This window comes from Pelodiscus sinensis, chromosome 3 (genome assembly GCF_052426305.1).
Source record: "Pelodiscus sinensis isolate ZL-2025 chromosome 3, ASM5242630v1, whole genome shotgun sequence".
In the NCBI taxonomy this organism is placed as follows: domain Eukaryota; kingdom Metazoa; phylum Chordata; order Testudines; family Trionychidae; genus Pelodiscus; species Pelodiscus sinensis.
The window spans coordinates 54,491,867-54,515,331 of NC_143054.1; the positions used below are offsets into that span (position 1 = coordinate 54,491,867).

Sequence of the window (23,465 nt, forward strand, 5' to 3'; positions counted from 1 at the left end):
CCCAAGCTGCTCTGCCCCAGGCGTCCTGATTCAGCCGCTGCTGAAACTGACCAGCAGTGGCTGAATCAGGACACCTGGGGCAGAGCAGCTGGGGTGCTGCCCGGTTGGTCCAGTAGCGCCCAGAGCGGCGCTACGGGACCAACTGGCAGCGCCCCAGCTGCTGTACCACAGGTGTCCGGAGCAAAGCCGCGGAGCACGGGGTCAGCGGGACAGCCCAGACGCGCCGTGGCTGTCCTGATGCCCTCGGGCTCCGCGGCTTGGCTCTGCTTTGCTCCCGTCCCCCTGGTCTGCAGACCAGGGGGTCGGGGGGCAAAGCAGAGCCAAGCCGCGGAGCACGTGGGCAGCGGACAGCCCTGTCCGCTGCCCTAGTGTTCCACCGCTCTGCTTCCTCTCCCTGGTCTGCTGGAGACCAGGGAGAGGAAGGGCCCCGTTCGTAACTGCGGATCCGACATAAGTCGGATCCGCATAACTCGGGGACTGCCTGTACACAATCATTTTCAATAATTTCAACATGAATTATATTTTACCCTTATAAATCAAAAAAATCCAAGTGATAAAAATCATCTAAGCAAGTTCTAGTAGGTGCTTTTACAGACTCACACAGAGACTTAATGCATGGCAAGCTAAGGAATGTAAAGAACATATGTGAAACAGCAGAGGACACATGCACCTTGGAACTCTGAGTGACCAGCAGAAAGGTCCATGTGGAAACTTAACATGGAGCAGATTTACATCCTGGTCTACACTACAGAGTTAGATTTAATGCAAGGCAGCTGTACATTTACCTAACTCTGTAACTCCATGTGCACAAAAATGTTACTACTCTCAGTGTAACTCAGACACTATGATGACTTAACTATATCTCTGCAAGTGGTGTAGTGGGTCAATGCAGTGTCAGTTTAGGCACTGTATTGCTTACATTGACTGGTGCTGGAAGCTGTCCCACAATGCCCCACACTGACAGTTAAATTTGCAAGTATTCCTGGTAAGGATGTGCACCGCTGATACAAGGAGCATAGTGTAGACATGCAAAAGTGATTTAATTACTGTGTATGTCAACCCAGGGTTGCTATTAGGAAAAATACATTAGTTTTTTGTTGCATGGCACTTTGTGGGTAATTAATATCTCATTACTAGTTTCATCTTTATGAGACTTCTCCAAAATGCTTAATCTTAGATGCGTATAATGAAGCAGTTAAATCTCTATTTAAGTAACTAAATTCTTGACCATCTTTTCAGAGATAATTTTCAGTTCTCACCACTTCTATAAAAATAAGGCCTTCTTTATTTTAGGTGCCTAAATGTGGCTGGATGGCCACTATTATATGTGCAAGAAGTGTCACAATGACGAATACATTTCTGCAACTATTATCTTTTTGGATTCACACCCCAACAATCCTGAGCCTAATGTCTGAAAATTCAATACCAGATTTCCTTTTTTATAAAGTAGATGAGAGAAGCAAAACTTGTCACAAAAGGGACACACTCAAGAGAGACTGAAAGAGATCTAAAGAACAGCTCACCGTGTAACTGTGAGATAAGAGCTTGTACAATTTAATAATGAATTAGACTTTCACTTAATTTAGAATGATGCTTCACAAAAATGGAACATTTTGATATCCAGTTCTGAAAGTCTCAACCAAAAATGCTCATTTAAAGTTAAAGCCTTTGTGTCTAATTCTGCCCTTGGATATTGTGCCGGACTTCCAGTGACTTCAATCATAGTATAAGTAATTTTGCTCTAAAAATAATTTTGCAGAATTACCTTGAAAAGGACAATCAATACTGCAGTCTGTTCCTGCAAGTCCTAAAAACACTTAAATTGTAATATTCTAATTTTTAAAACAGATGAACAAAGTGGTATCAGAAATGAATGGCATTCCTTTTTACATAAACTGAAATCAATCTGAAAAGGGAATGTATGCAATTTAATCCTATATAGTTGTTTCAAATTGGCATATTTAAACCATTTTTAATTATGCCCTATGAATTGAGTTACAAAATAGTAATCCCCAAAAGCTTAATCTGATACTTTCATATTCAGCCTAGTCCCATGACATTCCTTACATTAAACTAGAGGTCAATATAATCCAAAATGATAATTTGTCTCATTCACTATGAAACATAACTAGTTTTAAATTTGTACTCATGATTTTATCTCCTCTTTGTTCTTTATGGTGGATTCCACTGGAGGTTTATCCTTACCTAGGCTGTCTTGCACATCTGCTGATACATTACTTGAACAGTTCTCACTGTCACATGATTCTCGCTCTATAATTGTTGGATTGCCACAATCTTGGCTCAGATTTTCACCATCTTTTCCCTTATCTTTTTTGAAATGAGAAATGTTCTCCTTTTTGTCTGATGAATCGAGAACTTCTTCTGAATTGAAATCACTGTGCTTTTCACTGTTGCTCTGCTTAGCAGCTTCACAGTTGGTTTCTGTTCCACGCTGGTCATTTTCTTCTCCATTTCTTGAAAGTTCTACCTTTTTTTCTTCAGCTGTTTTGCTACTTGAACTACCAGTTATAGATGTATTCTTGGAATCTCTCCATTTCTTGTGTTTAGAAATGTAACTGTTGTGAGAAGAAACTGGAGAAGTTTGCTTTTTACCTGCTTTGTTTGCCTCCTTCTGTTTTCTCGGTGGTCCCCAGATGAAATGTTCTGAAGGTGTATAATGTTGTTGGGCAAATCGCAGGAGTTTTCTCCTTTCTCTTCGGTCTCTTATGGTATATACAAAATATTCCAAAGCACTTTGCTTAATGTTGGGAATTGTGTCTTCCACAAGAGCTTCATGGAGAATAAATTTTACAAGAGGAGATTTGAAACTTTCATATCCAAGCTCACCAAGACTTTTCAGAATTCGAGTGATTCTTAAGTAGTTGTGTTGGGACCTGCACGAAAAGAATCACTCAACTTACATAAAATAATAGAGACAAGTAATGCTTAAAAATAAATTCTGCTGAAGTGAGAGATGGAGTATAGTCTGGTGGTTAAAGGACGAGAGCCAGAAGTCTTGGCTTCTGTTGTCTTGTTTGCCATTGTGTCACCCAGCACATGTAATTTAATCTTTCTATGCTTTATTTTCTCCACCTAGTCCAGATACTACTGTATACAGGCAGTCCCCGACTTACGCAGATCCGACTTATGTCGGATCCGCACTTACGATTGGGGCTTTTCTCACCCCAGAGCTCACGGGCGGCAGGTTGCCGCCCGGGTCCTCTTGGGCGAGAAAAGCTTCTCCCGGTCTCCCTGGTCTGCTGGGGGGGTCCAGCGGCTTTGCTGGACCCCCCCAGCAGACCAGGGGGACAGGAGCAAAGCCGCCCAGGCAGTGGGGGTCCCGCTGCCTCGGCGGCTTTGCTCGGGTGTCCCTGGTCTGCTGGGGGGGGTCCAGCGGCTTTGTAGCTAGTGCGCCCCAGCAGACCAGGCTTTTGTTGCGGGACACCTCGGGTAGAGCAGCTGGGGTGCTGCCGGGTTGGTCCTGTGGGAACCTACCGGGCAGCGCCCCAGCTGTTCTGTCCCAGGCTCCAGATTCAGCAGCTGTTGAAACTGATCAGGCTGATTCCAGGAAGCTGGGGGCAGAGCAACTCTGCCTCCGGCTTCCTGTAGTCAGCCCCTGGTCAGTTTCAGTGGCAGCAGCTGAATCTGGAGCCAGTTCTGACTTACATACAAATTCAACTTAAGAACAAACCTATAGTCCCTATCTTGTACGTAACCCGGGGACTGCCTGTAGTAATTCCCATTAGGGCTATTTGTAAAATGCTTGGAGATTCATGGCTGAAGAGCTGTAAATATGGACTTTGATTAGCGTAAAATCTCAAGTATAATACACACTTTTTTCCGATTTTTTGGAGGTCAAAGTCGGGGTGCGCATTATACATAGCAGTTATTTTTTAAAGTTTTATTTTGGCAGTTTATTCAGAAGCCGACGAATCTGTAAGTAGCCCCAGGCCAGGTAACTCCCCCTCTCCCCTGCAAAGAAACTTTCCCGCTGCAGCGCAGCGCAGGGGCTGCCGCCCCGCCAGACTCCCGGACAAGGCGAGGAGCTGGTGGTGCTGCCAGGCTGCAGCGCCCTGGCTTCCTACTTGCCCGATGCTCCTTTAGGCTGCGCCCAGGGGCCCCTGCGGCAGGTGCAAGCTTGGCTCGGCGCGCGGGCAGGTGTCCGGGGGGACGCGGCATGTCCCTCCTGTCATGATTATGAGGGTTAGCCAGCAGCCTGGGGATTAAGGGGTTAACTACACCCAGCCAGGTGGAGTGAGTGGCCAATAGGAATGTAGTTAGGACTTTCAAACTGGGACAAAGTAATTTGGGGGGGGGGGGTTCCTCCTTTGTCTCTCTGGGCGAGTCCTCTGCAGCTACAGGGAGGGACAAGCATGTCTCTTTCTCCAAGAAACAATTCTTCACTTTCTGTAAGTAGGGTAAAGTTTAGGTAGTTTTGTTAGGCTTTATTGTTTTAAGGGTTGGGAATGGGATCTGATGTCTGGCACTGCTTAAGAGATGTTTGGCTTTTCTTTTTAACTAAGTTCTAGCCCATGGTGTAATTCCTCCATGAGTATATTTTGTTACCTTTCCATCTGATCCTTATGCTTGCAACAGGAATATTGTTGTAATAATAAAAGTTTTCTCTTGTCTTTTTATTAACCTGGCATTGGTTACTTGTGTGTCCTGATTTTTATATTAGGAGTGAGATTTCCCAAATGATCTTTCCCCTCATCTCGTTATTAATATTGGGTGGTGGCAGTGGAAGTTTTATTCCCAAAATCTAGGTTTTTAAGATTTTGGAGGAAGTTTTATACCAAAGCCTGGTAGATAAGGCTTTGGGGTACACCTGCTGTCCCCCACTTCTGCATTTATCATGCCAGAGTGGGGAAGGAGCCATGACACCTCCCTGCCGCTATCCTGCAGCACCAGACTCCCGGACAAGGCAAGGAGCTGGTGGTGGCGCCAGCACCAAGCCCAGCCTCGCCCGCTTTCTGGAGCCAGCACCAGGCTGCAGGAGAGCGGGAGGGAGGGATGCGCCGCTCCCACCTGCAGGCTCGCCCGGGAAACGTGCATGCAGCCTGGGGAGCCGGCGGCAGAGTTTAAAACCTGCCCCCCACTCCTCCAGACAGCTGCCCCCACGCCACGCCGAGCTCGCACCTGCCGCGGGGGCTCCTGGGCACAGCCTAAGGAGCACCAGGAAGCCAGGGTGCTGCAGCCTGGCGGGACCCCTGGCTCCTTGCCTTGTCCAGGAGTCTGGCGGAGTGGCGGCCCCCGCACCGCACTGCAGCAGGAAAGTTTCTGTGCGGAGGAGAGGGGGAGTTCCCCGGCCTGGGGGCTACTGACAGGTTCATTTCATAGGTGCGCATTATATATAGGAGTCTAGATTTTTCCATTGTGATAAGATTTCAAAGTCAGGGTGCGCATGATACCTCGGTGCGCATTATACTCGAGATTTTACGGTGTTTGTTTATCGTAGCAATACACTGACTTAAAACGATTTGGCTGGCTAGCACTGGAACACCTGAGTTGATATTATAAAATATGCAATGACTGAGAGCTTGGCTCCTGCACAGCCCTGACTTACTGAAGGCCTGATTCAAAGTCTAATAAGGTCAATGAGATGACTCGGATAAATTAATAGATAAATAAAGTACTTGATTTTTTTAAAGTATTATTTGACCAGATTTACTCATAAGCAACCCTAACCTAAGAAAGCAGTATGCACCCATAATATCAGGAGAAAGCATTGTTTTGGGAATAGTTGAGAAATATGTACAGTAGTGTGTTAGACAAACTATTAAGGAATTGTGCTCTCATTCAATAATACTCGGAAGTACTCGTGTCAGCGAATTCATGATTGTTGATTAGATTGACATTAGGTTAGGAGCATAGTCATAAGGCATTTGTGGAAGAGATACATACATACTCAAGCGACTCCTTGCTGCATATACATACTCAAAACAATCACTGAGCCACGGTTTACACTAGGGAGTTACAGGCAGTCCTCGGGTTACGTACAAGATAGGGACTGTAGGTTTGTTCTTAAGTTGAATTTGTATGTAAGTCGGAACTGGTACATATTGTAGGGGAAACTCTAGCCAAACATTTCTCCAGAGCTCAGTTTTATTCTCCCACACCTCACTTCCCTCAGTCCTTTATTTTCAAGCTGAGGTGTCTGCTGAGAAAAGCCGCTCCACGTCTCCCTGGTCTGCTGGGGGGAAGCAGCTAGTGCGGGGTTGCCTCACCCCATTTGTAAGTAGGGATCCGATGTAAGTCGGATCCATGTAACCCGGGGACTGCCTGTATTTCAAAATAACTCTCCTTATTTGGAAATAACAAATGGAACGTCCATACTACCAAGCCCATTATTTTGAAATAACAGGCTGGTTATTTTGAAATAATAACTCCTGCTTTCCACAAGGAATAATGCTAATTTCAAAATAGTTATTTCAAAAATGTGGTAGTATAGATCAGTAGTGCTCAACTGGAAAAATTTTTGTTCAGGGAAAAAAAAAAAAAAAAACCACCAGGACCATTTTGTTGCAGCCCCTTTAATTTAAAGCACCAGTCCGCTCCCTGGCCACTCCCCCACCCCCATTGCGTATACATCGGGCACCGAGCTGGGAAAAGAAAATACTGGCCGGCACGGATCAAAGCGCTATGAATCCCACTGATTGTGCACTGCTGGTGTAGATGCTCTGGTGCCACTATTTCGAAATAACTACTCCCCGGAGTAATTCAAACTAATTACTCCCCAGTGCTTCCTGGGGCTCTAAGTTGAGGTAGTGCATCCACATTGACTAAGTCTGCTTTAGACTAATTTCGAGGCTTCCCTGGAGTGAGGACACACTATTCTGAAATTATTATTTCAGGTGTTACATAAGTACATAAGAACATAAGAATGGCCATACTGGGTCAGACCAAAGGTCCATCCAGCTCAGTAGCCTGTCTACCAACAGTGGCCAGCACCAAATGCCCCGGAGGGGGTAGACCGAAGACAATGATCAAGCAATTTGTCTCGTGCCATCCCTCTCCAGCCTCTGACAAACAGAGCCAGGGACACCATTTCTATCCTGGGGCTAATAGCCTTTTATGGACCTAACCTCCATGAATTTATCCAGCTTCTCTTTAAACTCTGTTATAGTTCTAGCCTTCACAGCCTCCTCTGGCAAGGAGTCCCACAGGTTGACTATGCGCAGTGTGAAGAAGAACTTTTGCTTATTAGTTTTAAACCTGCTACCCATTAATTTCATTTGGTGTCAAAATAAGTTATTTTGAAATAATTTCCTAGTGTAGACATGCCCTGAGTCTTGCTTTTTGTCCTCCCACTTTCCTGGCACTTTTCTGAAAATATGTCCTGCTTTTCTTTAGAAAACAAAAGATAAAAATTCTAAGGCAATTACATAGCATCTAATACATGACATTACTTACTCATTCAAATGTTGAAATCTTTCTTGCCAATTAGCAGCTCTTGCTACATTTCCTGTTTTGTCAATTAGTTTTATTCCAAAAAACTCCAACATCATTTTATAAGCCAACAGGAATCTTCTAATTGCTTCTTTTGTTTTCTTGAATTCCTAATAAAACAAGAAGTTCATCTAAAATCCTAAATGGCTCTAAAACAAATACTTTGGCATTGTACACAACAACCTCATATAACAAACAATAACAAAACAGTCATACTTCAATATTAATCTGACAACTGACAGTAAACTCAATTTACATTACCTCTATTTCATATGTAGTTAATTCTTTAGCATAGAAATTCAAACCTTGTTCTCTAAGTGGAAAAAGCCTGTTTTAAAAAAAAGTTGTTTCAGTTTATGGTTGACAACATAACACTTTTAATCAAATCAATTCTTTAAAATAAAAATAGCAAATAAGTAACCAACCACTGAATATAAGTGTGATTATGTTCCAGTTTTTCATAATCTCCCTTCCATTTATTTAGTACTTCTTCAATGTAAACTCCTGTATAAACAAATTCAGGAAATTATTAAAGTATCTTCCAAGTATAGGACAGATGTTTTACTTTTATATTGTACTTTGTTATAAAAACATGCCATTAACTTAAAGAGAAGGATAATTAGCACTGTCCCTACACAGATGCTAATTAATGCAGACCAGATCTTCAGCTGGTATAGCTCCATTGATTTCAACAGATAATGATTTACACCATCTGAAGATATGGCACTATAATCTGTGTAAAGCATATTGATCGTTATTTATTCAATGGAGTAGATTTCTTATCACCTCTAAAACAGATGCGATAAAATAAGTAAAAGTCTATTTACGCTGATGATATTCAGAGTGAAATCTCTGTAGTTGCTACATCAACACAATTCTTCATATATGAGATCCTAGACTAGTAGCATATATCCTGAATACTGTAAGGAAGTCATTCATTCAAGAATCTCTCTTGTTGCCAGGTGCATTAGGATCTGGAAATTTGTTTCAATTAATTGTGCCTGAAACTCTTGATGCCACTAGTGCTGCCAAGAATGCAAATGGACTTTCTCACGTCACACTAGAAAAATCCACAACACTCCAGGAGAATTTATACTTGTATTAGTCTCAAAACATTAATGAAATTGAGTCTTACTGGCAAACAAGCAGAAATCAACAGTAGGAGACCAAACAAAAATGGAATATATGAATTACTATTAATCATTGATATTGTGCAGAACCTCAGAGCACCAGTCATGCATTAGAACCCATTTGTGCTAGGTGCTGAACAAAACATAGGACAAACTGATGTCCCCTAACCCAAAACCTTACATTCAAATTACACGGTGGAGATTTTTCAAAAGTATGCTGTATTGACCTAACTCTTCTCTGGTTGAAATTAATAGCAGTTTTATTACTGAAATATCGCTAACCCCCACATTAAAAAAACAACATGAGATTTAAAGAAAAAAGATACTCTCATGTCTTTGGTCTGACTTTTGATTTTTGAACTCTCCCATTTATCCCAAATTGATAGGCTTCAGTGATCTTGGTCCCCACTGCAGGGTCTTCAGATGGCAGCTAGATGGTACAGCGCTTCCAGCTTCTCCCCAAATCAAAGTTCTAATGCATTGTTTCTGTGCCTGCTGTTCTCCCAGCCCAGCTACAAATTAAATACCAGCATTGCCAACATCAACATCACCCCCTCGCCCTACTGTATCAGCTCCTCCAGTCCCTTTCTCCACCCTTCCAGGACTGGGGAAAGGAGAGAGCTCTAGGACTTTTCACCCCCACTGTTCCTTCCCAGGTTTGGCATGGAGGGGATGCAGAGAAACAGACTGACCTATTTTTCACAAAAGGGCAGCTGGAAGGAGGGAGCAGAGTCTCCCTTAAGGGCTAGAATCTTTCTGCTCACTGCCTCCTCCCTGCGATGGAAAGCACTCGCATAGTCTCACAGTATTGTAATAAACTGTCTACAAAGTATGACTTCTGAGATATCTGAACACGCAACTTGCTGATCAGCAGCATAATGTGTATAGTAGCATTATGTGTGAAACTGTAAACTTCTTTCTATATGACACGTGGCTCCACGCTCCCTGCCACTCCCTGCCACTGCCCCCTGCTGCTACGGCAGTGGCGGGGAAAAGCCTCAGGAGAAGCGCATCACTGTGCTGCCGTTCCTTCAACTAGGAGGGAGAGCGGGCTGCAGCGTGAAAAGCTGATTTCTCATCCACCTGCCAGGGTCCATACCGCAAGTGCTCCCAAATTAGGGACATCTGGAGTAATGAGGTTCGTGTGGATTAGGACTGTCCAGAAGAGGGCAGAGCAACACAAAACATACATTTCTAGAGAGCAATTTAGAACAGAAAATGTGGTGGGGTCACCCTGCAATATAAGCAAGGCTGCTGTGAGCCAGGTGTTTCACACAGTGGCTATGTCTAGACTACATGGTTCCGTCGACAGAGCCACGTAAAATAGTTTATTCGGCATAGTCAAAGAAGCGGGAATTTAAATAATCCCCACTTCATTAAAATAAAAATGGCCACTGCACTGTGAGAATGATCAGCTGATCCGGCACAGCGTGGCAGTCTAGATGTGGCGCGGTCAACAAAGGAAGCCTTTGTCAACTGCTCTGGTATGCCTTGTGAAACACTTCTTTGACTATGCTGAATAAACTATTTTACATGGCTCCATCGACGGAGCCATGTAGTCTAGACGTAGCCATAATGGCCCCATAGAGTAGCTGCTTGCACTTCCTGTGGATACCACACACAATTATATCGAGGCATGCTTGGGTGCAAAATCCTTCCTATTCTCCCTTTGAGTCTCTTCCTTGACAAAGTTCAGAACCAGTACTTTGTCCTCATTCTCCTTGATCTGTCAGCCAACTCTGACACAATCCTCCATGTTTTTGTATTGAAATCTTGTCTTCCATTATCTTTCGTGACTCAGTCCTCTCCTGGTTTTCTTCCCACCTCTCTAGTCACTCTTTCAGGATGTCTCGCAGAGACTCGGCCTCCAACTCCCTCTGGAGGAGCCACAGAGTTCTGTTTGTGGTACTTCCATCTCTTCTTACTATACACTATCTCTAGGTAATTTTATCCATGACCTCAAATCAAATCAACATTTCTATAATTAAAACTCACAAATCTATCTCTCTTCTTTGGTCCAAGGAGGACCAACCTCTATCCGTGGTGGGTCCAGGGAGGCGAAGCAGCCTCCATCCATGGGAAACTGTGCAGCAGCCTTCCCCACCCCGCGCTACTGCTTTTGATAGAGACAGCATCGCAGGGAGGGGGGACTGGTGGCATCGTGGAGCTAGTACTGGGGGGAATTGGCTCCTGCCTGCCCTGCCACTGCCCTGTTGGAGGCAGCAAGGGAAAGCAGGAGGGTGTGCAGAGCCAGCACATGCAGAGAGCCAAAATCTGACTCCCTCATGTGTATCGGCTCCAGCATGCCCCCCTCACCTTCTGCACTGCTGCCTCTGATAAAGAGACAGCAGTGTGGGGGGCAGGGTGGTGGATCCAGTGTGCATGGGGAGCCTGCTTAAAGCCAGTTCCTCATGGGCACCAGCTCCCGCTCCCCCTCTTATTGTCTTAAAGGCAGCAAGGGTGTGTGATCTATAAGATTAACTGATAAAGCCCGGCTTATCAGTTAATCATGTAGTTGTAGTGGACTACACATTGACATCCCTATGTCAAATCCCTCCTTAAAACTCCTTTTCTGTGACGCCTAAAAAATCTTTGTTAATGGTTAAGCTGTTGGTATACTGGGACCAATGCCTATCATGCTGGTCAGTGCTGTCTCCTTGTATCCTTTTACTCTCCCATATGTATCCATCTGTTGTCTCTTGTTTTATATTTCATCACCAGCTCTCTAGGGTAGGAACTATAGGAACATAAGTACATGAGAACGGCCATACTGGGTCAGACCAAAGGTCCATCTAGCCCAGTATCCTGTCTGCCGACAGTGGCCAATACCAGATGCCCTAAAGGGAGTGATCACTACAGGTAATTCTCATGTGATCCCTCTCCTGACATCCATTTCCAGACAAACAGAGGCCGGGGATACCATTCCTACCCATCCTGGCTAATAGCCATTGAAGGACCTAACCTCCATGAATCTATCTAGCTCTTTTTTAAAGACTGTTAAAGTCCCAGTTTTCACAACATCTATGTTTGTGTTCTATGTACAGAACTTAGCACAACAGGATAATTGTCCATGACTTGTACTCCTAGGTGCTACAGCAATATAAATATTAATATTTCCAAAGAATAAGCAATGGCCAGAGGGCTGTGCTGGAAAAGCACCTTATTAATCATTTCTACAGGTGTAAAAAGCGCTCTTTTGCCCTACGGCCACTGGAGGCTTTGCGCTCCTTCTCCTGGCCTTCTCTTCTATTTGCAAAATGCACTTCCTCCAGCCCTAGTGTATCATCACTCTATCTGTAACAGTCATAGTGCAGCCCTTAATCTATTCTTTGTGGAATATCTTATTTCTTTCTTGCGGCTATCACTTCAGTTTGATGTGAAGTTCTTAACATAAGCAGCTGCCATTGGAGTTCATGAGATGTATGGTTAGAATCCCATGACTGCACTGCGTTGGAAATGCACTGCTTAGAACTTCCAGTCATGACTGACATTTTCCCCTGTAGAATAAGGACTAATTTAATAAATAATTTCTGAGTTATACAGCCATTTTTAAGGACTTGCTTTACACTAAAGCGTTCTCACTATGTTAACATTACACTACAGTTAAAATAAATTTTAAAAGGCCCCATTAGATATTTTTATGACATAAGAATTCCACAAGCCTAATCTTTAGTACTGTAATTATCAGTTCAGTTTTATGTTATTATTTTACATTTTTCTGTTAGTACTAATGTCACCGATTACTCACCATCAGGTTTAAAGGGAATTTTATTTTTATAAAATCGGAGATTAGACAAGTCATTTTGATACCGGAGATCTTTAAAGTTCTGCTGAAAAGAAAGAAACAAAGCATCATCATCCTGTCGTAATATGGTGGCATTCAGCTTTTAAAAAAGATTTTATAAACAAAACGGTAGGCCATTCAAATTATTAAATTACTGGGATTACAGGCAGTCCCCGGGTTACATACAAGATAGGGACTGTAGGTTTGTTCTTAAGTTGAATCTGTATGTAAGTCGGAACTGGCGTCAGCTGCTGCTGAAACTGATCAGTTTCAACCGCGGCTGAATCTGGATGCCAGTTCTGACTTACATACAGATTCAACTTAAGAAACCCAGGCGTCCCCAAATCAGCTGCTGCTGAAACTGATCAGCGGCTGATTCCAGGAAGCCTGGGGCAGAGCAACTCTGCCTGAGGCTTCCTGTAGTCAGCCGCTGGTCAGTTTCAGCAGCGGCTGACTTGGGGACGCCTGGGGCAGAGCAGCTGGGGTGCTGCTGGGTTGCTCCAGTAGCGCGGCTCCTCAGCGCCACTGGAGCAACCCGGCAGCCCCCAGCTGCTCTACCTCAGGTGAAGGCAAGAAAAGCCTGGTCTGCTGGGGGGGCACTAGCTGCACCCCCCCCCCAGCAGACCAGGGGGACAGGAGCAAAGCCGCGGAGCACGCCCGCAGCGGGACAGCCCGGGCGCGCTTGGGCTGTCCCCCTGCGGGCGTGCTCGGCGGCTTTGCTCTCCGTCTCCCTGGTCTGCTGGGGGGGTCCAGCAAAGCCGCTGGACCCCCCCAGCAAACCAGGGACACCAGAGCAAAGCCACCGCCTGGGCGGCTTTGCTCGTTTGCTCCGGGGCAAACGAGCAAAGCCGCCCAGGCAGCGGGACTCCCGCCACCTGGGCGGCTTTGCTCGGGTGTCCCTGGTCTGCTGGGGGGGTCCAGCGGCTTTGCTGGATCCCCCCCCCAGCAGACCAGGGAGACCGGGAGAAGCTTTTCTCGCCCCGGAGGACACGGATGGCGATCCGCCGCCCGTGAGCTCCGGGGCGAGAAAATCCCCGTTCGTAAGTGCGGATCCGACATAAGTCGGATCCGCATAAGTCGGGGACTGCCTGTATTCAAATGCTTAAAATTAAGCATATACATATTAGTTTGCATGATCTGGACCTTAGCCTGTAAGCTCTTCAAGCATGAAGGAGTTTTATAAATTTGAGAGGGAAGAATGGCACATCATGTCCAGGAGCCTCCCTCTGGCATTTCCTTTTGGTCATTCCATCAGAAGTGCTACTTCTTTTATTCTCTCATACTTAATAGGGAAAAATATGGTCTCCCTTAACAAGTTGTGTTTGTTTGCTATAGTTCTTAATTTAAAGAGTGGTTTTAAGCATCAAAATGCCCTTACTGGATATTGGTGTCGATACTTGTACAAATCTCTTGCTGCATAAAAGCTTCTCTTTGGTTTTGATGTCAGTTCAGTTGTATCATCATTCTGAAACATTTAAAGAGTTGTTAACACCCACCTACAGCCACAGTGAACACTGATTTGTATTATTATGGCATTAGACATTTTAAAATAATTATTTTGCAAAATGGGCTTCAACAATTCTAAATTCATACATGTTCAGTTGCATAAATTTACTTAAACTTTCATCAAACAATGTACATATGTAACAGGAAGGATATTTTTAACACAATAACTTTAACATATAAACAAAAGCAGGGCTTGCACTCATGGTACAGCCTTTTATAAAATCTATTAATTTCTTCAATTTGGAGCAATAAGTCATCCAATGATTTATTTACTGAATCTAAAACTTATCTAGAAATTATTTTTAAAGTGCAGACGCTTATCAAAACAAAGTACTGTAAATGGCTGAGCATGTAAGTGAAGCATAACTATACTGTTCTGTTAGTGAAATCAGACTATTTATAAACCTGTGTCATGTCTTACTATGAAAGCAACCACTGTATCCTGTGGAAGAAAATTACTGAATGGCAAACAAGAATATTTGTTGCACTGCCAAACTATTTCATATAATTCAGGAAACTAGTATTCAAAATATAAGTTTATGTTCCAGTGAAAAGTATCATTAAGCCCTAAAGCAAAACTCTCTCCACTCATCTGAGGAAGTGGGTTTTAACTCTCTCCACTCATCTGAGGAAGTGGGTTTTGCCCATGAAAGTTCATGATACCATATATATATATATATATATATATATATATATATTTATATATATATATTTGTTAGTCTCTAAGGATATGTCTACACAGCAACATTATTTCAAAATAACTAGCGTTATTTCGAAATAACTTACTTCGTGTCTACACAGTAGGCAGTTATTTCGAAATAATGTTGAAATACTATCAAGCTGGAGGACTTCTTACTCCAACTCCTGTAACCCTCATTGTACAATGAGCAAGGGAAGTCGGAGGGAGTGCTATTTCAAAATAAGTGCTGTGTAGACACTCCCAATTTTGAAATAAGCTATTTTGAAATAAGCTATGCAATTGACGTAGTTCAATTTGCATAGCTTATTTCGAGTTAAGCCCTGCTGTGTAGATACACCCTAAGGTGCTACAGGACTACTCATTTTTTTAAAGTTACAGACTAACATGACTACCCTTCTGCTTTTGTAGACCATAAGTGTTTTAGAACCTATGGGCCTGGGCCTGATCCAGAGCTCATTGAAGTCAGTGGAAAGTCCCCCATTGGCTTTGGCAGGTGCTGGATCAAGCTATATATATTTAGCAAAAATCCAATCAAAAGCACCCATATACTGAGACTTGCTAATTCTATTATGAACTTTATTTTTCATATAATATTGTCTTTTACAATATTATAATAAATACTGCTATTTTTAAGATGCAGAAATAAAATTCTTCTACTGAAATCAATACACAAACTTGGAGGCAGAGGCGACCTCACACTCCTTTACAACTTGCTATACCCATCTGAAGAAGTGGGTTGTGCCCACAAAAGCTCATGATAAGATGGATATATATATATATATATTTGTTAGTCTCTAAAGTTCCTTAACAACTTATCAGTGGTAGTATGAACAGTCAGGCTTACTCCTGGGCAATTAGGCTATGTCTACACTGTAGCCTTCTTCCAGAAAAGCTTATGCAAATGAAGCAAGGAGTGGAATATCTCCACACTTCATTTGCATAATTAATTAGCAGCCACTTTTGCGCAAGAGGCTTTTGCACAAAAAGGAGCTGTGTAGATGGCTCCTTTTTGCGCAAAAAACACCTCTTGCACAAGAGCCATTCTTCCTCATTTTTTCAGGAAGTGCTAACATGATGTTAGTTTTCCTAGTACCAGCTATAAAACAAAACATGGAATTCTGATTGTCCATCTTGGACACTCAAAAATGAGAAAAATGAGACAATTTTCAGTTAGACTCTTAGGCACTGGTTTTACCCCCAGTTATATGGAGAGCATGTACACCTCCCATTAATGTCAGTGGTAGCTGCCCTACAATTGGCATACATGTTATGGGAACTAAAATATTGGCAGCTGCTGATACACCGGCAACCAATCTACACAAAGCCTCCCACTGTTGCTACTCTTCATAGAACACTACAGATGCTAGCAAGGGTGACAATTTTAGGGCACATTTCCTACCATAAATAAAATCTGAATGTAGAAACAAACATGGAAGCCTCAGAGCTATCAAGGTCACACCAATATACTAGTCTTATAACTCTTAATAAGCTGCTGCTGCTGAGCCTGAGAGCTGCTCAACTCTATCACCATTTCTCAACCTTCTCAACAACCATACTAGTTTAGCAGACACTGAGCCAATGTCTGGTAATGTGCTAGCTCTGTAATAGGGATACTGAGCACTTTCAAATCCCGATGAAGTCCCGCAATCTCTTGCAGGTCCAGGAGCATAATGCCATCATTATATCAGAAGCTGCAGGGGGTAACCGAGTTAGTCTGTACAGGTTAAACTTAAAAAACAACAAATGGTCTGGTACCACTTTATAGACTAACAAAACATATAGATGAAATCATGAGCTATTGTGGGCATAGCCCACTTCTTCATCCGGTCATCTGAAAAAGTAGGTTGTGCCCACGAAAGCTCATGATTCCATCTATATGTTTTGTTCGTCTATAAAGTGCTACCAGATCATTTGTTGTTTTTTAAGTTTATCATTATATCAGTCTCTATGCTTATGTGGACCCGAGGCAGCTCTAAACTTCAGGTGCAATCATGAGAGAGCAGCAAAACAGCCACCGCAGGTCATGCATCTACACAGCACCTTGAAGTTGAAACAAGATACACAATTTGTTCTACACAAATTGCGTATCTTCTTTCAAATTCATTTTGAAATGGCTTATTTTGAAATTCGGTGTGTCTACACAGTGCCAAATTTCAAAATAACACACTATTTTGAGCCATCCCTTAACCTTCATGCAACAAGGTTTACCGGGATGGCAAAATAGCGTGGCTGTTATTTTGAAAAATATTTCAAAATAAAAGGTGCCTTGTGTAGAGGAGGGGTAGCTATTTCGGGATACCTCCAGTGTACCGAAATAGCTGTGCGGTGTAGACATACCCTTACAGATGACTGAGAAATAAGTAGTAAAGCAATGTGACCTTGTACTGAGGATCATCATTGAATGCATAAAATTCCAATCACGGGTGCCAGAAAGTACCAGAAGTAACACTGTACTTATTATAGTAGCATGTTTCATCTGGAAAGATTTTACCAATATTAACTAACTTTTCCCCTCAAAAGGGATTAAGTTTCCACAAAGAGATGAAATCAAATGACTTGCCCTAGGCCATAGCATGGTGTCAATATCCCAGCTAAGCTTAGCCCTCCTGAGTCCCTGGCTTCCAGTCCTTTGCTCTATATATCCACACATTCCCTACGGTTGCTAACCGCACCTTTAGCTTACTTAAGAGCAAACCAAAACCAAAACAATCTTGGTCGCAAACCGCCCTCAGGGCCAGCAGAAATGAGCTGTGAAGCAAACTGTGCAGTAGGGGAAATAACCCCCCCTCCCCACACACACACTTCCTCTGCTTTCAGCCCGAGACAGAGCGCTCTGCACGCCACCAGGAGGAAAACAGGCAGCAGCAGCGGCCCACAGGGAAAGCAGCGAAGTCCCCCAGCGGGGTCTGCCTCCCCCAGCCCGGGCGTGTCACGCACCCAGGCCCGCTTGTGCGGCTTCAGTCCAGGGCGCCCCAATTCGCTCCTACGTGCGGAAGGGAACCGGGGGAGCCCGGCCGGCACCACGAGCGCACCCCCAGCCTGCTGCATTCCTGGGACACCCGAGAGCGTAGCGCCCCGGCCGGGCATGGGGGTGGGGCAGGGTCTCTCGCCACCCGGCACAGGTTGGCGGGGGGAGGTACCTGCTCAGGGCCGGGGGACGCTGCTGTTGCTTCTCCGCGTCCCCCCTCCGCCTCCTCGCCGTCCTGCTGGGTCTCCTCGGGCCGGCCGTGTGCGGCAGGCAGCGGGGCCGGCGGCTCCGGGGCTGTCTCTTCCCCGCCCGCCTCCTGCTGCTGCTCCCCGCCTGGGTCCTGCGGCTCGGGCTCGGAGTCCGTCTCCCAGGTGGAGTCGCAGTCCTCCACCGTGGCGGGCTCCTTGACGCTCACCCCGCTCAGCAGACTGCCCATCGGTGACAGCCCCCGCGCCGAGCGCCGCCGCCTCCGCCGGGAGGACGCGGGGAGCCGGGGGAAGGGGCGGCCGGCCGGCTAGGGCTGCCGCTGGGGCATGGCAGTGCGGGGAGGCCGCAGGCGGGGAGCCCCAGCAGGGGAGGAGCGGGAACCAGGCAAAGGCGGCAGCCGGGGCTGCCTGCGCCTCAGCCGGTCCCCAGCCTAGAGACACACACGCAGGGAGGAGCTGGAGGCTTCGGGATTTCCACAGGAAGCGCTCGAGCACGCCCCTTCCCTCCCCTGCTCCTGCATGAATGAGACACGGGGAGCAGCGGCTCTCTCCAGGGTTCGCCGCGCCAGCCGGCTAGCGCGGGGTAGCGCCCCGGGGCCCTTGTTTGCCTCGCTGGGCTGGACTGCAGCCGGCTGCAGGTGTAATTCCCGGCTGATGTACACATCCTCCCTCCAGGGCTCTAGGTATCGCTGGGGCAGCCAGCTCAGCCCCGCGCCCTCATGGCTCTGCTTCAGTTTTCAACTGCTAAGCCACTACATCTACCCGAGCTGGGAATAACATTTCCAGCTTCACCAGAGGCATCCCCCCTATGTGGCAGCCGGAGTTTGGCTTGCATAGCAGGGGGGTGGGTGGGGGTGGTGTAGGGCAGAACTCAAATGAGTTTTTCTCAAAAAAAATAACTCCTCCTACCTGTAGTGTGGATGGAGGCTCCTACTGCAGCTTGATAAGTAAAGGTCCCTCACAGGCTGACCAGAGAACAAGGCTATGTCTACACAATGGGGTTTTTCAGGGATAAAAAGCCACTTTTTTTTGTGGAAGAGCAGATGCGCTCTTTTGGAAGTCCTGTTTTCCTCCTTCCATGAGGAAGAAGGGCTCTTCCGAAAGAGGAGGCTTTCCCGAAATTTGACCCAGTGAAGACCCGCCAAATTTGGGAAAAGCCTCTTCCGAAAAAACTATTGGGAAAAGGTAAGCAAATTGTGGAGTGCAATCTCTTGCTATCTGCTTACTCCCTCTTTCGGGTATGTCTACACTACAAAGTTAATTCGAACTAACAGACGTTAGTTCGAACTAACTTTCATAGGCGCTACACTAGCGCTCCGTTAGTTCGAATTTAATTAGAACTAACGGAGCGCTTAGTTCGAACTAGGTAATCCTCATTCCACGAGGATTAAGCCTAGTTCGAACTAGCTAGTTCGAATTAAGGGGTGTGTAGCTCCTTAATTCGAACTAGTGGGAGACTAGCCCTCCCCAGGTTTCCCTGGTGGCCACTCTGGCCAACACCAGGGAAACTCGTCTGTCTCCCTCCCGGCCCTGGACCCCTTAAAGGGGCACGGGCTGGCTACGGTGCCCGTGCCAGGTGCAAGCCTGCCAGCACCCAGCCAGCAGACCCTGCACCTGGCATGGATCGAGCCACCCAATGCCCCCCCAACCCTCCCCCTCTTCCCGGGACCAGGCTGGCGGCTCCCGGGAGCTTGCCCGGGACCGCAAGAGGTGGGCACCCGCCTGGGCTAGTGCGGACATCGTGGACCCCATCCACGATCTCCGCACTAGGCACAGGAAAGTGGCCGGCTTGGGCAGGATAGCTGCCAGCCTGGCCACCCAGGAGCAGGTGTGCAAGAGAATCAAGGGGGTCCACTGAGACCCCCGACCCTGAGCCCTGAGCTTACAATGGCTGTCCTGGGTCAGACCAAAGGTCCATCTAGCCCAGTAGCCTGTCTGCCGACAGCGGCCAACCCTAGGGACCCTGGAGGGGATGGACCGAAGACAGTGACTAAGCCATTTGTCTCGTGCCATCCCTCTCCAGCCTTCCACAAACCTTGGGCAGAGACACCACTCCTACCCCCTGGCTAATACCACTCCATGGACCCAACCTCCATGACTTGATCTCACTTCCCTTTAAACTCTGTTCCAGTTCTAGCCTTCACAGCCTCCTGCAGCAAGGAGTTCCACAGGTTGACTCTTTGCTTTGTGAAGAACAACTTTCTGTTACTAGTTTGAAGCCTGCTACCCATTCCTTTCCTTTGGTGTCCTCTAGTCATTCTTTATGGGAACTAATGAAGAACTTTTCTGTATGCACCATCTCCACCCAACTCCTGCTTTTAGAGACCTCTATCCTGTACCCCCTCCATCTCCTCTTTTCTAAGCTAAAAAGTCCCAGTCTCTTTAGCCTTCATATGGGACCTGTTCCCAACCCCTGATCATTTTAGTTGCCCTTCCCTCTCCCAGCCTCTCTCTTCCCCTCTCCCACCTCCTTTTCCCAGTCTCCCCCAGTTTTGTTCAATAAAGAGAGATTCTATTTTTGAACACAATTGTCCTTTATTTTGTACATCAGGAAGGGGGGCTAGGGAAGGGTAAGTGGAAGGAGGTGAGGGAGGAATGGGGCACGAGCCCCCGATGGGGAGGACTGGGCTGGCTCTGCGGGCTTCTGGGGGTGGAAGCTCTCCTGCAGCCCCCCAATTGCTCCCTCTCCCCAGATGGCAGCCTGTGGCAAGTGCAGCCGGGCTGATGGCCGAGTGCTGTGATGTGCCCAGTGTGGGTACTCCGGGCAATCCAAGCCAGGACTGCTTTGCAAGCGGGGCACCCCTGAGAACTGTCTGTCTGGGGTGGGGGTCGGGTCCCTTTAAGCACAGCCCTCGGCTAGCCTGAGACAGCATCTCCACGTTCTAAGTCCTCCTCTGATGCCCTGCCGGCACTGCTTCCGGCCATCCTTAACCCCAGTTCAGGGTCCACTTAATGTGGACATGCTAGTTCAAATTAGCAAAATGCTAATTCGAACTAGTTTTTAGTTCTAGATGCGTTAGTTCGAATTAGCTTAGTTCGAATTAACTAATTCGAACTAAGTTAGTTCGAATTAGCGCTGTAGTGTAGACATACCCTTCCTTAGGACAACTCAGCTGTCATTGTGTATCAGCCTGTTCAGCAGTCCTCCCTCACTTCCTTTCATTTCTATGTGGCTTCCAATATTAGCAGCTGCACTGATCCATACTAATGGAAAGATCCGTTTTTTTAAGATGACGGCAAAGAAGGCATTGCCTCTGCACACTGCCAGCTAGCTGGAGGATGGCACCAAGGTAGCAGTGGATCTCTGGTGTGATGCTAACAGGGCCCCTGATTTTGGGAACATGAACAAAGTGTCAGACTGTACAGCAAGATTTCAAGTATGCTGTCCATGCAGGGTATGTATGCATATATCCCATGCAACATGTATGATTTTCATGTGTGGATTCAGTGCAAGAAGCTCCTGGCCCTCAGAAACTATGTGCAGGCTTTGGAGACCAGGGTGGCAGAATTGGAGGAACTGAGGAGACAAAGAGATAAAAATGAGACTTACCAGGATACATTAGTACAGTCCCACACCCAAATAGAAAGACTCTGTGCTGTTGTGGAGGATGAAAAGATCCAAGGGAATCCTGCTGCAGGATTTCTTTCTTTCTTTCTTTCTTTCTTTCTTTCGTTCTTTCGTTCTTTCGTTCTTTCGTTCTTTCTTCTTTGTGGCAGTATAGACATACCCTGGGTCTACAACTAACTTTTAAGACTTGTTAATTCTTTAATGGGCTGAAAAGCTTGAGAAAAGTTGTGGTAAAAATTTATTGAAAATGTGAGTGCAACTATTTGCAACTGTTACTGCAAAAATCATGGATACTGGCTGCTGTCATCCAGGAATGGCTGACAGTCCTTAGATTGCAGTGGGCCACTATATAGACATAAGGTCCTTAATAGAGCCGCTGCAAATGTGGCTCAGGGCTACAGCTATCTTGGGAGTTAAAGGTGTCCTTGGTGTGATGGAATGTCATCCCACAGCCAGTAAAGGGTTAATAGAGCTCTACGGAGGATGCACAAGAAGCAGCCAACAGGGAAGGGGCTTGAGGAGCAGCCAATCACTGCTTAACAGACCCATTTAAAAAGAGCATCAGGGCAGAGTAGAGCAAAGCAGAGTCAGTAGTTGTTTGAAACTTGAGAAAGCAACCCAGTCGCACCTTGGACAGAATAGTATAGGCAGGAACCCAGGGAACAAGAAGTAGCTCCAGACACTGGGCTAGATCTAGAGTAGAAGGTGGGACTGGGTCCCCACCTCTTTCTCAGCATTGAGGAAATGGCAGGACAATTGACTATATTTTCTACAGGGAAAGTGGTTGGATTATTGATGAGTTAAATAAACCTCCCTGGGAGGTAGGAATATTGATGGTGACATGTCAGATGACCGTCCATGAAGAGAACACTGCGGTTCCTGAGGGTTTGTCTACACTACAGAGTTTTGTCAGACAAACAACCATTTTTCTGACAAAACTTGCGGAACATCCACATTACAATTGCATTCTTTCAAAAGTAAATTGAAAGGACAGAGGGATTTTTCTGACGTTGGTAATCCTCTTTCTACAAGGAAGAACACCTTTTCTGAAAGAGCTCTTTCGGAAAAAGGCAGATGTGGACAGGGAGGAGGGTTTTTTTTTAAAGAAGAAGCCTCCAAAAAATAACACAGGTGCCCTGGTGGCAACTCCATAGAAAGTAATCACAACTCTATAGTTCCTATCTCCTGGCCTCTCTTAAAGCTGCAGGAACCATGGACAAGCCTTGTGGCAGGAAGCCAGCCTCAGAGCAGCAACTCACTGCATGGTTCTCCCTGCCACAGGCCTTGCCACTCATGGCTCAGCCTCAAGCCCCCCGCGACCCTCCTGGCCCTCGCAGGGAACAACCCCAGGGGTCCTGGGACCCACCCAGAGGGACCAAAAGGTGGGCATCCTCTTGGTCCAGACCGGAGATCCTGTCCCTCGTCAAGCTGTGGGGTGAGGAGGAGACCTTGCAGGATCTCCGGGCAAAGTGCCGCAATGCAGACATTTATGGCTGGATGGCTGAGTCCCTGGCAGAGTGTGAAAACCTACCCCAGACTTTGGAACATGTCTGGAGTAAGGTTAAGGAGCTTCACTAGGGATATGTCCGGGCCAGAGAGCACAGCTTGTGCTCAGGGGCAAGACCCCACACTTACCCCTACTTTGACATGTTGTACCAGATCCTGGAAGGTGGGGAAACATCTTCCCCACCCGTCCTCATGGACTCCAGCCTAAAGACCCACAACATCACCTGGCCTGAGGTCTCAGCTGAGGAGCAGCATGAGAGCCAGGGCCAGCCAGAGATGAAAAAGGAGGAGGAGGAGACAGACACCCTCTCCCTGGAGCTGGTTCCTGTGAGCCAGGATGTCTCCCAGGCCTCCTCAGATGCCTGGGAGGGATCTTCAGGTGAGTGGTCTCACAGGGTGGAGGAGGTGGGCGCACAGGGGGTGGGGAGTGAGTGTCACTCAGGCTACTCAGGCTGGACATTGTGCTGCGGTCCGTGCACATGCAACTACATGCAATGTTAGTGTATGGCATGCAGAGGCAGCAGGCAGCCTCTGAGCACAGCTTGGATCCTGCTTGTAGGCTCGGAAGGCCACACACATCCTGCTGAGGGGTGGTCCGTCACAGCTGGAAGCAGGCTAGCCACAAGGGCATAGGCATGACCCCAAACG

General features: G+C 46.3%; 1 protein-coding gene across 2 annotated transcripts; it reads right to left on the reverse strand.

Moving 5' to 3' along the window:
- Nucleotides 1-104: 104 nt before the first annotated feature.
- On the reverse strand, nucleotides 105-18,302 carry OGFRL1 (opioid growth factor receptor like 1). Of its 2 annotated transcripts, none has more exons than XM_075923721.2 (7): nucleotides 17,710-18,302; nucleotides 13,742-13,828; nucleotides 12,328-12,406; nucleotides 7,875-7,953; nucleotides 7,711-7,777; nucleotides 7,414-7,559; nucleotides 105-2,894 (listed from the first exon to the last, which is right to left on the reverse strand). In XM_075923721.2, the coding sequence occupies exons 1-7, from the start codon at nucleotides 17,971-17,973 to the stop codon at nucleotides 2,147-2,149; spliced, it is 1,470 nt and encodes a 489-aa protein (XP_075779836.2). In that variant the 5' UTR covers nucleotides 17,974-18,302; the 3' UTR covers nucleotides 105-2,146. The 2 variants fall into 2 exon arrangements, with proteins under 2 accessions (XP_075779836.2, XP_025042546.3); XM_025186761.3 differs by having other exon boundaries at nucleotides 12,328-12,409; nucleotides 17,710-18,301.
- Between the last annotated feature and the right edge of the window lie 5,163 nt (nucleotides 18,303-23,465).

Excerpts from the sequence above, each read along its gene's own strand:
- OGFRL1 (XM_025186761.3), bottom strand. The coding sequence starts at position 17,973 with ATGGGCAGTCTGCTGAGCGGGGTGAGCGTCAAGGAGCCCGCCACGGTG. Across the intron at positions 13,829-17,709 it reads CGTCCCCCGGCCCTGAGCAG|AATGATGATACAACTGAACT; the intron begins GTACCTCCCCCC and ends TAAATGTTTCAG. Across the intron at positions 7,778-7,874 it reads AATCACACTTATATTCAGTG|GCTTTTTCCACTTAGAGAAC; the intron begins GTTGGTTACTTA and ends TTTTTAAAACAG.